This window comes from Saccopteryx bilineata, chromosome X, assembly GCF_036850765.1.
Source record: "Saccopteryx bilineata isolate mSacBil1 chromosome X, mSacBil1_pri_phased_curated, whole genome shotgun sequence".
Lineage (NCBI taxonomy): Eukaryota > Metazoa > Chordata > Mammalia > Chiroptera > Emballonuridae > Saccopteryx > Saccopteryx bilineata.
Window position 1 is genome coordinate 98021340 of NC_089502.1, and position 13319 is coordinate 98034658.

Sequence of the window (13319 nt, forward strand, 5' to 3'; positions counted from 1 at the left end):
CTCACTCCCCTTCTCTCCCCCTCTCCTGCTCCCTCTGCTTCTCTTTCTGTCCCTCTCTCTCTCTCTCTTTTTTTTTTCTGAAGCCGGAAACGGGGAGAGACAGTCAGACAGACTCCTGCATGCGCCCGACCGGGATCCACCCGGCACGCCCACCAGGGGCGACGCTCTGCCCACCAGGGGGCGATTCTCTGCCCCTCTGGGGCGTCGCTCTGCTGCGACCAGAGCCACTCTAGCGCCCGGGGCAGAGGCCAAGGAGCCATCCCCAGCACCCGGGCCATCTTTGCTCCAATGGAGCCTTGGCTGCGGGAGGGGAAGAGAGAGACAGAGAGGAAGGAGGGGCAGTGGAGAAGCAAATGGGCACTTCTCCTATGTGCCCTGGCCGGAATCGAACCCGGGTCCCCCGCACGCCAGGCCGACGCTCTACCGCTGAGCCAACCGGCCAGGGCCCCTCTCTCTTTTTTATCCCCAACCTGCTCCCTCCCCCTCCCTCCCTCTCCTCCTCCTTCCCCTCTCCCTTCTGTCCCCCTTCCTTCACTTTCCCTGCCTACCTCTCTCCCTCCCTCCCTCTCTCTATTCTGCCTCTTAACCCTTCCTCCCACCCTCTCCTTCCCTCTTCCTCCCTCCTTCTCTCTTCCTTTCCCTCCTTCACTGTCCCTCCCTCACCCTCCCTCTCCATCCCACCCTCTCCCTCCTTGTTTCTCCCTCCCTCTCTCCCTCTGCACCTCTCCCCCTCCCTGTTCTCTCCCTCCCTCCCTCCCTTTCTGTCCTTCCCATTCTCTCCCTTTTCCCCTCTTCATCTCTCTCTCCCCTTCTCTTCCTCTCTTCCTCTCTTCCTCTTTACCTCCCTGTTCCTCTCCCTCGCTCTCCCTCATTCTGCCTCTCCCCTTTCTCTCCCCCTCCAACTCTCTCTTCTCTCCCCTCCAACTCTCCCTTCTCTTCCCATCTTCCCCTTCTCTCCCCCTTTCCCTCTCCCCCTCTCTCCCATTCCCCCTCTCTCCCACTCCCCCTCTCTCCTCCCCCTCCCCCCTTTCCCTCTCTCCCCCTCTCTCCCTCTTTCCCCCTCTCTCCCTCTTTCCCCCTCTCTCTGTTTTCCTCTCTCCCTCCCCTTTCTGTCCCTTCTTGTCTCTCCCACTTCCCTTCTCCTCACTGTTCCTCTCCCTCTTCCCCTCTCCCTCCCTCTCCCCCTTCTTCCTTTCCCTCTCCCTTTCTCCCTCTCCCTTTCTTCCTCTCCCTCTCCTTTCTTCTCCTTCCTCTCCCCCTCTCTCTCCCTCTCCCTCTCCCTCTGCCTCTCCTTCTACTCCTCGCCCCCTCTCCCTACCTCTCTCTTTCCCTTTCCCTCTCTCCCTCCCTCACTCTCTCTGTTCTCCCTCCCATTTGTCTCCCCCTTCCTCTCCCTCCCTCCCTACCTCTCCCTTCCTTTCCCTCCCTGTCTCCCTCCCTCCTTCTCCCTCCTATCCCTCCCTCTGTCTCCCTCTTCATCTCTCCGCATATCCTTGTTCTCCTCTCTCTCCTTCCCTCCCTTCTTTTCCCTCCCTTTCTCTTCTTCCCTCCCTCTTCATCCCTCTTTCTCCCCTCTCTTCCTTCTCCCCCTCCTTTTCTTCTCCCCCTTTTACCCCCCCTCTCTTCTCCTTATCTCCCTCCTCCCCCTCAGTTCCTCTCTCTATGTCTCTCAAATCAACACAGGAATTTTTTAAAAAATGATAATCTCAAGTTTTACTTAGCCTATTGAGATTGTTTCTAGAAAACAGAAGAAACTGAGAGTTCTTTAAATAAACCTCTTTATTCGGTAGCTTTCATAATATTGAGTGTTGCATATTTAAAAACATTAAAATTCCAAGTGGAATACAATACAAATGAAGTATTATGAAAGTGAGAGCTTAATTACATCCTAAGTGCTTTTAAAGGACCTCAATTTACATTTTAGCTATTGAAACTATATTGCATGAATTCTACAGAAAATCTACACATATATAAATAATGTGCTTGAACTTCATTTAAATAGCAAGCTTATGACTTAGTTCTGTGGAGAACATGGGCTTTGGAATATGGGGACTACTAGTATTTATTTTTTGTTTCTTTTATATTTAAAATAGACCTATATATCAGAAAACCAGGACGCAGCATCTAAAGATATAGAGAACTTCTACAATTTTGCTGATATACAGATGAGAATGTGAAGTGCATCGTGGAAGCAGGGACTTGGTATTGAACCCTTTTTCAATTTCTGTATTAGAAATAGCTTTTACTAAGGCTGAAATTGTTAAAGCTGATTCTTCAGTAAATTGTTGAATAATGTATCATTTACTTGAGGTTCAAAAATAGTTCATTTTAAATTAAGCAGTTTTAATTAGCTTAAAAACTATTTAACCCACTTCAATAAGCTTGCACTTTTGATTCTCTGCATATGATACTGTCATTAGAAAATAGAACTGGCTAACAGTTCATGATTTTAATCCTAATTAAACATTCTTTCAAATCTCTGATAATTTTAACTTTCCTCAGTGCTCCATGCTATTTGTTTGAGAATACATTCCATTGCTTATTTTTTTTTATTTAGCTGGATTTGTTACTAGTTTATCAGTTAGAATGAACCTATGTGCATTTTGTCATGTAACCATATTCAGTCAAAGAATTGCTTTCTAGTTGTATAATATGGCAAATGAGATTTCGTACATGGACTTGACATAATAATACTTCATAAACTGAATTTTTAAATTAATAGGTGTTTGATAATTGGTTTTTAAGTAACTAACTGATGATGGTATAGCTGTTTGAAGACTGGTTGTAATATAATTATTTGAATAACTTTTACCCTGTTTAATTTTTGAATACAACTGCTAAATGACTCTTCTGCTTTCTGATAAGAGAAAGTATATGCAACACTAAAACTGTAGAAGCCAAGCCTGACCAGGCGGTGGCGCAGTGGATAGAGCGTTGGACTGGGAAGCGGAGGACCCAGGTTCGAGACCCCGAGATCGCCAGCTTGAGCACAGGCTCATCTGGTTTGAGCAAAAGCTCACCAGCTTGGTCCCAAGGTCTCTGGCTCGAGCAAGGAGTTACTCGGTCTGCTGAAGGCCCCCGGTCAAGGCACATATGAGAAAGCAATCAATGAACAACTAAGGTGTCACAACGAAAAACTGATGATTGATGCTTCTCATCTCTCTCTGTTCCTGTCTGTCTATCCCTCTCTCTGACTCTCTATCTCTGTAAAAAAACAAAACAAAACAAAAACCACAAAAACAAAACTGTAGAAGCCAAATCACCTGTAGTTTTCAAAAAGTTGATTACTGTTTTATCAGCTCCTGAGGGATGTTAAGAGAATCAGAACAAAACCTTGTTATATTTAGGTAAGACATACTTAGGCATAATAATGTTATGCAGATTAAAAAGGTACATAAATTTGACTTTCATTAGATATGCCACTCATTTCAAGTAATGTTCAAGCATGATAAAATTATTTTGGTTGCTTTCAAGTATTGTTTTCCAAATTAGTCTACCATAATAATTTACAAGGAGGCAAGGGACACATACTTGTTTAAAAGTCCAATTCTTGGACCCAGTCCCTAGATGCACTGATTCAGTCACCAGGGAAAATTGTGTTTTAAGAGGCTTGTTGGACTCTGAAGTTATCAGTTTGGAAGATGTTGAGAGGCTGTTCTTGTGTGAAGTGACTGAACCTGCCATCTACATTGCATGTAGCAACTAATAGGTCTATTTTCTAAAAAGAACCTTAATTTTACTTCTATTTTGATAAAACTACTAGCCACTTGTAAAAAAAATTCTCTGATGATTGCTACTAAAAATATAATTTTGTATTTAAACTGTTTTTTGGTTATTTTCATATTAATTTATAAATAATACATCAAATTGTGTGCTGATGTCCAGAAATAATATATTAAAGGACTTTTCACTTTAAATTAGTAATATTTGCCACTTACCCTGTGCCTAGCCTTGTGCTAACCATTAGCATTGCATCATTTCAGTCTTTTTATAGAGCAGTCTATATATACTAATCAACCTCTCCTTTAAATCATATAGTTTCATAAGATTCAAATAAAAATTGGTGACATGGGCCCTGGCCGGTTGGCTCAGTGGTAGAGCGTCGGCCTGGCGTGCAGGAGTCCTGGGTTCGATTCCCAGCCAGGGCACACAGGAGAAGCGCCCATCTGCTTCTCCACCCCTCCCCCTCTCCTTCCTCTCTGTCTCTCTCTTCCCCTCCCGCAGCTGAGGCTTCATTGGAGCAAAGTTGGCCCGGGCGCTGAGGATGGCTCTGTGGTCTCTGCCTCAGGCGCTAGAATGGCTCTGGTCACAACAGAGCAACACTCTAGCTGGACAGAGCATCACCCCCTGGTGGGCATGCCAGGTGGATCCCGGTTGGGCGCATGCGGGAGTCTGTCTGACTGCCTCCCCATTTCCAACTTTAGAAAAATACAAAAAAAAATTGGTGACAGGTTTAATATAATTTTGATCATAATTTACAAATGAGCATTGCAAGTAATGGTCAAAGGTTATTTTTCCCATAGTTGCCCTGGCCAAGATAGCTTGCTTAGTTGGAGCAGGGGTCGGGAACCTATGGCTCATGAGCCAGATGTGGCTCTTTTGATGGCTGCATCTGGCTCGCAGACAAATCTTTAATAAAAAAATAATAACATTAAAAATATAAAACATTCTCATGTATTACAATCCATTCATTTTCTACCACTCATGTTCATGGTTGCAGGTGGTTGGAGCCAATCACAGCTGTCCTCCAGGACAACACCACATTTTTATTGAATAATGCAGAACGTACACGGGACATTGTATGGCTCTCACGGAATTACATTTTAAAATATGTGGCGTTCATGGCTCTCTCAGCCAAAAAGGTTCCTGACCCTTGAGTTAGAGCATCATCCTGTTATACAAAGGTTGCAGGTTCAATTCCCGGTCAGGGCACACACATACAGAGACAAATCGATGTTTCTGCCTCTCTCTCCCCCTTGTCTCTCTCTAAAGTCAACAAATAAAAAAGTTTTAAAATTTCCCCCATAGTTAAGCTAAACTAAACATGTTCCTTTTAGTCATGATTACATTATTAAACTACATTATTCACACTTAATTATAGTACTTTTTGTTTTCTCAAAAAAATAATACAGTGGTATGTGAAGCTGTAAATTGAGTTCTTTATTTTATCCGTGGTATTTTGGCAAAAAACTCAGGAATATAACATATAAGGGAGATGTTAATTTAAAATTTCCACTAAATTTAGCATCTGTTAACCAAAGCTTAAAATTTTATATTCTTCGGTTAAATAAGAGCTTTTGCCCAAGTCTAATTTGTCTTTAAAGATAGCATTAGTCAAAAAAAAAAAAAAAAAGATAGCATTAATCTTCCAAATGTTTGAAGATATTTTTTAAAAATTAGTGCTGTTGTTGTTTCTATAATTCTAAAACTTTGATAGTAGTTATAAAAACTACATTTCATTTCTGAATAGCTTTTGAATTCATGAAGAATTAGTAATTTTAAAGTTTTACATGTATAAGCATTATATTAGTTTATTTCTCTTGTGTTGAAAGTACTGCTTAAGTTTTAGTACTGTTTTTGCTTCTGTATATTTATGTATAGCTTTTGTATGTAATTTATCTAGTGTTTATAAAATTGGATTTATAATAAATGTTATTAAAAGGAAAATGGCTTAACACTAAGAGCATTTCTATAACATACATTTACTCATACATGTGCCAAAATTGATCATTACACAAATTTTTAATGATAAAAGTAAAATAAAATGTTCTCATCTCTATCTTATGTTAATGAAAATGAGCTATATGCCGTGTGTGTGTGTGTGTGTGTGTGTGTGTGTGTGTGTGTAAAAGCACTCCGGGGAAATGCAAAGGAAATAGAAAACCTGTTTTAAACTAAAGAATTTCCAATATAAGGCTACCTTTGTTAAAAGATTCATTTTATTATGATTGAATATTTACTAAGATTAGAGATCTTTCTCCTCTTCCATATTTAAGAATATAATGAATTGTGATATACTTTCTTTCTTTCTTTCTTAACATTTTGTGTGCTTACCACCCCAAGTCAATCAAGTCTCCTTTCATCACCATCACCATCTCCTTTTATCTCCCCTTTGCCTTCTCCCCATTATGTACTTTCAAGGATAGACAAATGGACCTTATTTTTTTATTTTTACTTTTTTTGTATTTTTTTTATTAAGTTGGTAATGGGGAGGTAGTCAGACAGACTCCTGCATGCGCCCGACCAGGATCCACCCGGCTTGCCCACCAGGGGGCAATGCTCTGCCCTTCCGGGGCGTTGCTCTGTCACAGCCAGAGCCATTCTAGCACCTGAGGCAGAGGCCACAGAGCCATCCTCAGCGCCCAGACCAACTTTACTCCATTGGAGCCTCAGCTGTGGGAGGGGAAGAGAGAGACAGAGAGAAAGGAGGGGGGGGTGTGGAGAAGCAGATGGACGCTTCTCCTGTGTGCCCTGGCTGGGAATCGAACCCAGGACTTCTGCATGCCAGGCCGACGCTCTACCACTGAGCCAACTGGCCAGGGCCTGGACCTTATTTTTAAATTACTAACACATTTACAAACCTTTTGTACTCAACTTCTCTCTCTCCTATCCCACAAATCAGAAGTGCTAAAACTGCAGATTGGTTAGTTTTTTATTTTAATCTTTATTAGTCGTTTTTACCACCTGTATTTTTTTCTCTTTAATCTAATTTTCAATCCTTCATTTGAGGTTGTCTTATTTCTGCTATAGTTTTATTTCTTTAATTGAATTTATTGGGGTGACACTGGTTAACAAAATTATATAGGTTTCAGGTGTACAATTCTACAAAACATCTTTTGTACACTGTATAGTGTATTCATATTCCCAAGTCAACTCTCAATCCATCATCATTTATCCCCCATTTACATTCCTCTACCTTTCTCCCAGAAATCACCACACTGTTGTCCAACCATACATTTTTTCTTTTTTTGTCCTTTTTCATTCAATCTCTCCACCCCCATCTCAAGCACCCTACCCCACAGCTCTCAGCCTGCTCTCTATCAGTGTATCTCTGTTTTGCTTTTTAGTTCATTTTGTTCATTAGATTCCACATGTAAGTGAAATTACATGTTATTTATGTTATTTGTCTTTCTCTGACTGGCTTATTTCACTTAGCATGATGTTCTCCAGGTCCATCTGTGCTGCCACAAAAGGTAAGATTTCATTTTTTATGGATGAGTAGTATTCCATTGTATAAATGTATCATAGTTTTCTTATCCCATCTACTGATGGGCACTGTTGGGTTGTTTCCAGATGTTATTATAAATAACACTGCATTGAACATAGGGGTGCATATATCCTTTCAAATTAGTGTTTTGGGTTTCTTCGGATAAATTCTCAGAAGTGGAATCACTGGGTCATAAGGCAGTTCCATTTTTTATCTTTGAGGTAACTCCATACTGCTTTCCACAGTGACTGCACCAGTCTGCATTCCCAGCAACAGTGCATAAGGGTTTCCTTTTCTCTAAACCCTTGACAACACTTGTTGTTTGTTGATTTATTGATGAAGCTATTCTGATATGTGTGAAGTGATGTCTCATTGTGAATTTAATTTGCATTTCTCAAATAATTAGTGATGTAGAGCATCTTTTTTTTCTCTCTCTTCCAAGTGAGAGGAGGGGAAATAGACTCCCACATGTGCCCCGACCAGTATCTACCCGGAAACCCCCCATCTGGGCCCAATGCTCTGCTCATCTGGGGCCATGCTCACATCCAAGCTATTTTTAGCACCTGAGGCAGAGGCTCCACAGAGCCATCCTCAGCACCCGAGGCCAATGCACTTGAACCAATTGAGCCATGGCTGCAGGAGAGTAAGAGAGAGAGAGAGAGAGATAAGGGGGAAGGGTGGCGAAGCAAATGGTCACTTCTCCTGTGCGCCCTGACCAGCAATCGAACCCAGGACATCCACATTCTGAGCCGACACTCTACCACTGAGACAATCATCCAAGGCACACTGAGCATCTTTTCATATATCTAATGGCCATCTGTATGTCCTCTTTAAAAAAAAGTATTCAGATCCTTTGCTCATGTTTTAATTGGATTGTTTGTAAGGTGTTATTTTTATAAATTCTTCATAAATTTTGGATATTAATGGCTTATCAGACGTATCACTCACAAGAATGTTCTCCCATACAGTGGGTTGTCATTTCATTTTGTTGATGGTTTCCTTTTCTGTGCAAAAACTTTTCAGTTTGATATGGTCCCATTTGTTTATTGTTTCCCTTGCCTGACATGATATATCAGAAAAAAAATAAAGCTATGAGAAATGTTCAAGATTCTACTGCCCATGTTTTCTCTGAGGATTTTCATAGTTTCATGTCTAATATTTAAATCTTTAAACCATTTTGAGTTTATTTTTGTGTATGGTATAAGAAAGGGGTCATTTCTGTCTTTTTTCAGATATTTGTCTAGTTTCCCCAACACCATTTATTGAATAGACTGTCTTTACCCCATTGTATGTTCTTGCCTTCTTTGTCAAATATTAATTCACCATATAGGTGTGGGTTCTCAGCTCTCTATTCTGTTCCATTGATCTATGTCTGTTTTTATGCCAGTGCCATGTTTTGATTACTGTGGCCTGTAGTCTAGTTCGATATCAGGTTGCATGAGTCCTCCAACTTTGTTCTATTTTCCCAAGATTACTGTTGCAATTTGGGGCCCCTTGTGGTTCCATATAAAATTTTGGAATATTTGTTCTAGTCCTGTGAAATATGCCACGTGGTATCTTGTTATGAATTGCATTGAATCTAGAGATTACTTTGGATAGTATGGACATTTTAATGATGTTAATTCTTCCTTTCCATTAACATGATATATGCTTCCACTTATTTGTATCTTCAGTTTCTTTCTTCAGTGTCTTACAATTTTTCAAGTACAAGTTTTTACATCATTGGTATTTATTCCTAGGTATTTTTTTCTTTTTGAAGCAATTGTGAATGGTATTGTTATCTTTTTATTCTTATTATTTTTGTATTTTTCTGAAGTGAGAAGTGGGAAGTAAGAGACAGACTCCTGCATGTACCCGACTGGGATCCACCCAGCATGCCCACCAGGGAGGCAATGCTCTGCCCATCTGGGGCAACGCTCTGCTGCAACCGGAGCCATTCCAGCGCCTGAGGCAGAGGCCATGGAACCATCCTCAGCGCCCGGGCCAACTTTGCTCCAGTAGAGCCTTGGCTGTGGGAGGGGAAGAGAGAGACAGAGAGAAAGGTGTGGGGGAGGGGTGGAGAAGCAGATGGGTGCTTCTCCTGTGTGCCCTAGCTGGGAATCGAACCTGGGACTTCCAAACACCAGGCAAACGCTCTACCGCTGAGCTAGCTGGCCAGGACTTTTGGTATTGTTATCTTAATTTCTCTCTCTGATAGTTCATTCTTGGTGTATAAAAATGGGACTGATTTCTGGATTTTTATTTTTTATCCTGCTACTTTACTGAGTTCATTTATCAGATCTGGAATTTTTTGGTGGAATTTTTAGAGTTCTCTTGTACAGTGTCATGTCATCTGCAAATATAGTTTTATTCTTCCTTTCCAGTTTGGATGCCTTTTATTTCTTCTTGTCTGATTGCTGTGACTAGGACTTCCAGTACTGTTAAATAAGAAAGGTGGTATCAGGCATCCCTGTCTTGTTCCCGATCTTAGGGGAAATGCTTGTGGGTTTTGCCCATTGAGCATGATGTTGGCTGTGGGTTTGTCATATATGGCCTTTATTATGTTGAGGTATATTCCCCATATTCTTTTTTTTTAAAGATGTTATTTATTCATTTCAGAGAGGAGAGAGAGAAGGGGGGAGGAGCAGGAAGCATCAACTCCCATATGTGCCTTGACCAGGCAAGCCCAGGGTTTCGAACCAGCGACCCCAGTGCTCCACATCCATGCTCTATCCACTGTGCTACCATGGGTCAGGCTATTCCCCATATTCTTACTTTGCTGAAAGTTTTTTATCATAAGTGAGTTCTGGATTTTATCAGATGCTTTTTCTGCATCTGTTGATATGATCCTGTGGTTTTTTTCCTTCGTTTTATGTGATTTATCATGTTTGTTGTTGTGGATGTTGTACCAACCTTGCATCTCTGGAATAAATCCCACTTGATCATGGTGTATGATCTATTTTTTTTAAGATTTTATTTATTGAATTTAGAAAGAGGAGAGAGAGAAGGGGGCGAGGAGTGGGAAGCATCAACTCATACATAATTGCTTCTTGTATGTGCCTTGAGCAGGCAAGCAAGCCTGGGGTTTCAAACTGGTGACCTCAGCATTCAAGGTTGATGCTCTATTCACAGTGCCACCACAGATCCAGTGATGTATCATCCTTTTATTATTTAATTTAGAAATGAAATTTAATGGGGTAACATTGATCAATTAAGAGTACACAGGTTTCAAGTGAACATTTCTATAGCATTTGTACTGTTGTGTTGTGTTCCCATCACCTAAAGTCAAATCATTTTCTGTCACTCTATATTTGTCCCTCTTTACTCCCCATCCCCTAGTACAGGGGTCCCCAAACTACGGCCTGCGGGCCGCATGCGGCCCCCTGAGGCCATTTATCCGGCCTCTGCCGCACTTCTGGAAGGGGCACCTCTTTCATTGGTGGTCAGTGAGAGGAGCATAGTTCCCATTGAAATACTGGTCAGTTTGTTGATTTAAATTTACTTGTTCTTTATTCTAAATATTGTATTTGTTCCTGTTTTGTTTTTTTACTTTAAAATAAGGTATGTGCAGTGTTCATAGGGATTTGGTCATAGTTTTTTTTTTTTATAGTCCGGCCCTTCAATGGTCTGAGGGACATTGAACTGGCCCCCTGTGTAAAAAGTTTGGGGACCCCTGTTGTAGACAGTATATATATGAGTCTTGATTTCTTATCCAGTCAGCTACCCTATGTTTTTTTATTGGAGTCTTTAAACCAGGGGTCCCCAAACTTTTTAGACAGGGGGCCAGTTCACTGTCCCTCAGACCATTGGAGGGCCAGACTATAAAAAAAACTATGAACAAATCCCTATGCACACTGCACATATCTTATTTTAAAGTAAAAAACAAAAAGAGAACAAATACAATATTTAAAATAAATAACAAGTAAATTTAAATCAACAAACTGACCAGTATTTCAATGGGAACTATGCTCCTCTCACTGACCACCAATGAAAGAGGTGCCCCTTCCAGAAGTGCAGCGGGGGCCGGATAAATGGCCTCAGGGGGCCGCATGTGGCCCGCAGGGCCGTAGCTTTAAACCATTTACATTTAAAGTGATTATTGATAGTTACATATTTATTGCCAGTTTATCCTTTTAACTATGTCCTTCTGGGTCCTTTTTCTTCTTATTAATCTTAACCTTCTTATCCTACCTCCTTCTCCCTCCTTTAGCTTTTTCTTGACTGGGAAGTTCTTTATTTCTCCTTCTATTTTAAATGATAGCTTTGCTGGATCAAGTAATCTTGGTTGTAGGTCCTAGCTTTTCATCACTTTGAATATTTCATGAAAATCCCTTCTGGCCTGAAATGTTTCTGTTGAGAAATCAGCTGACAGTCTAATGGGTGCTCCCTTATAAATCACTAAATGCTTTTCTCTTGCTACTTTTAAGATTCTCTCTGTCTTTAACCTTTTCCATTTTAATTATGATGTGTGTTGGAGTGGGCCTCTTTTGGTCCATCTTGTTTGGGACTCTCTGTGCTTCCTGGACTTGTTTGTCTTTTCCCTTCACCAGGTTAGGGAAATTTTCAGTCATTATTTCTTCAAATAAGTTCTTGATCCCATGCTCTCTCTCCTCTCCTTCTGGTTGTTGTCCCAAAGATCCCTTAAACTATCCTCATTCTTTTTTTCCTTTTTGCTGCTCTGGTTGGGTGTTTGTTTTTTCTACCTTGTCTTCCAAATTGCTGATTCAATCCTCTGCTTCATCCAACCTACTGTTTATACTGTGTTCTTGATATCAGATATTATGTTCTTCATTTCTGACTGGCTTTTTTTTTAAGGTTTCTATGTCCTTAAATTATGCTTGCTATCTCTTTGTTGAAGTTCAGTGTGTTCCTTGAGCATCCTTATAACCATTTTTTTGAACTGTTAAATTGCTTATCTCCATTTCACTTAGTTCTTTTTCTGGAGATTTCTCCTGTTCTGTCATTTGGGACTTGTTTCTTTGTTTCCCCATTTGCTTGCCTCTTTGTATTTGTTTTTGCATATTATAGATCTGCTGACTCCCAGTCTTTATGGGGTGGCCTTATGTGGTAGGTGTTCTGTGGGGTCTAGTGGTACAGTCTCCTTGATTACCTGTGCTGGGTGTTCCAGGAATATCCCTTGTGTGGGTTATGTGAGCCCTCCTGTAAAACCAGCAGCCACGGCCACCATCACAGCAGCCTGGCCCATGCAGGTTTGCATTAGATTCGGACAGACACTAATGAAACAATGGAGCCAATAACTGGTGGGCCATTAGCTTTAATCCTAGCTTGCACCCTGCAGGCAAGTAAAAACACACACTGAGCTCCAAAACCCACTCATTCAGTGCTTACAAAGCTACTGACTTATCTGAGTTTCCTAGAATCAAAGATTTCTAGCTCACTAGCCTTATTCACCTCTGTTCCCCATCTACTTCTCCTGCACAAACTCTGCACTAAATGGCTTCTCCTTTAGCACTCCACCATCTTGGCTGCCTCTCCTCTCCTCCACGTGGCTTTTCTCTGCTCCCCTCTAATGCTAATGCTAATCTCAGGAACCAGAGAGGGCAAGCTCCCGGTCTGCCCCATTTTATAGTGTAGAAACCAAAACCTTTAATCCAATATACAAACAAGGAAGTCTCTGATACAAAGTCACTTAACTGAGGCATAATGGGATTCCTCATGAGAGTGCACCACCCCACATCATGCAACAGTCAAGAGTGTGGGGAAAAGCTCAGTCTTAAAACTAAACATTAGGCTATAACGACCCGGCCAGCTTACAGCCTGTCCCCCACACCCAATACAAACTATAAGTGAGCAAACATATATCATATTTACAAACTTATTTGACCAACACTTCCTAAAGTAATTGAGTCTTGAGTACTGTTGGCCTATTTATGCGTGGGATCAGCCCTCAGGCTCGCTGACTATGAGGCTCTCCCCTGACCAAGGTGTGCAAGCTGCTATGCAGGTGCTGACACAGGAAGCAGAATTCGCCTCAGCTGGGTTTGGTGCCTGACAAAATCTTCCATTGGATATGCTGATTGTGAAGCTAATTGGGTCCTTCCCTTGTTCTCTGTAGCTGTCCACTGATTATGTTTGGATTCCTGGGAGGGAACCTGGTGCAGGCCAAAATAAG

The 13319-nt window shown here is 41.3% G+C and overlaps 1 protein-coding gene across 2 annotated transcripts in view; it reads left to right on the plus strand.

Annotated features, from left to right (window-relative positions):
• RP2 (RP2 activator of ARL3 GTPase) overlaps positions 1-5609 on the plus strand; it is a 64313-nt gene extending 58704 nt beyond the window's left edge. The window contains exon 5 of one of the 2 annotated variants that reach the window (XM_066249876.1): positions 2094-5609. In XM_066249876.1, the coding sequence (XP_066105973.1) occupies positions 2094-2177 (84 nt within the window). In that variant the 3' untranslated portion in view covers positions 2178-5609. The remainder of the gene's footprint in view (positions 1-2093) is intronic. The other variant, XM_066249875.1, reaches the window with a different exon arrangement.
• Positions 5610-13319: the final 7710 nt, after the last annotated feature.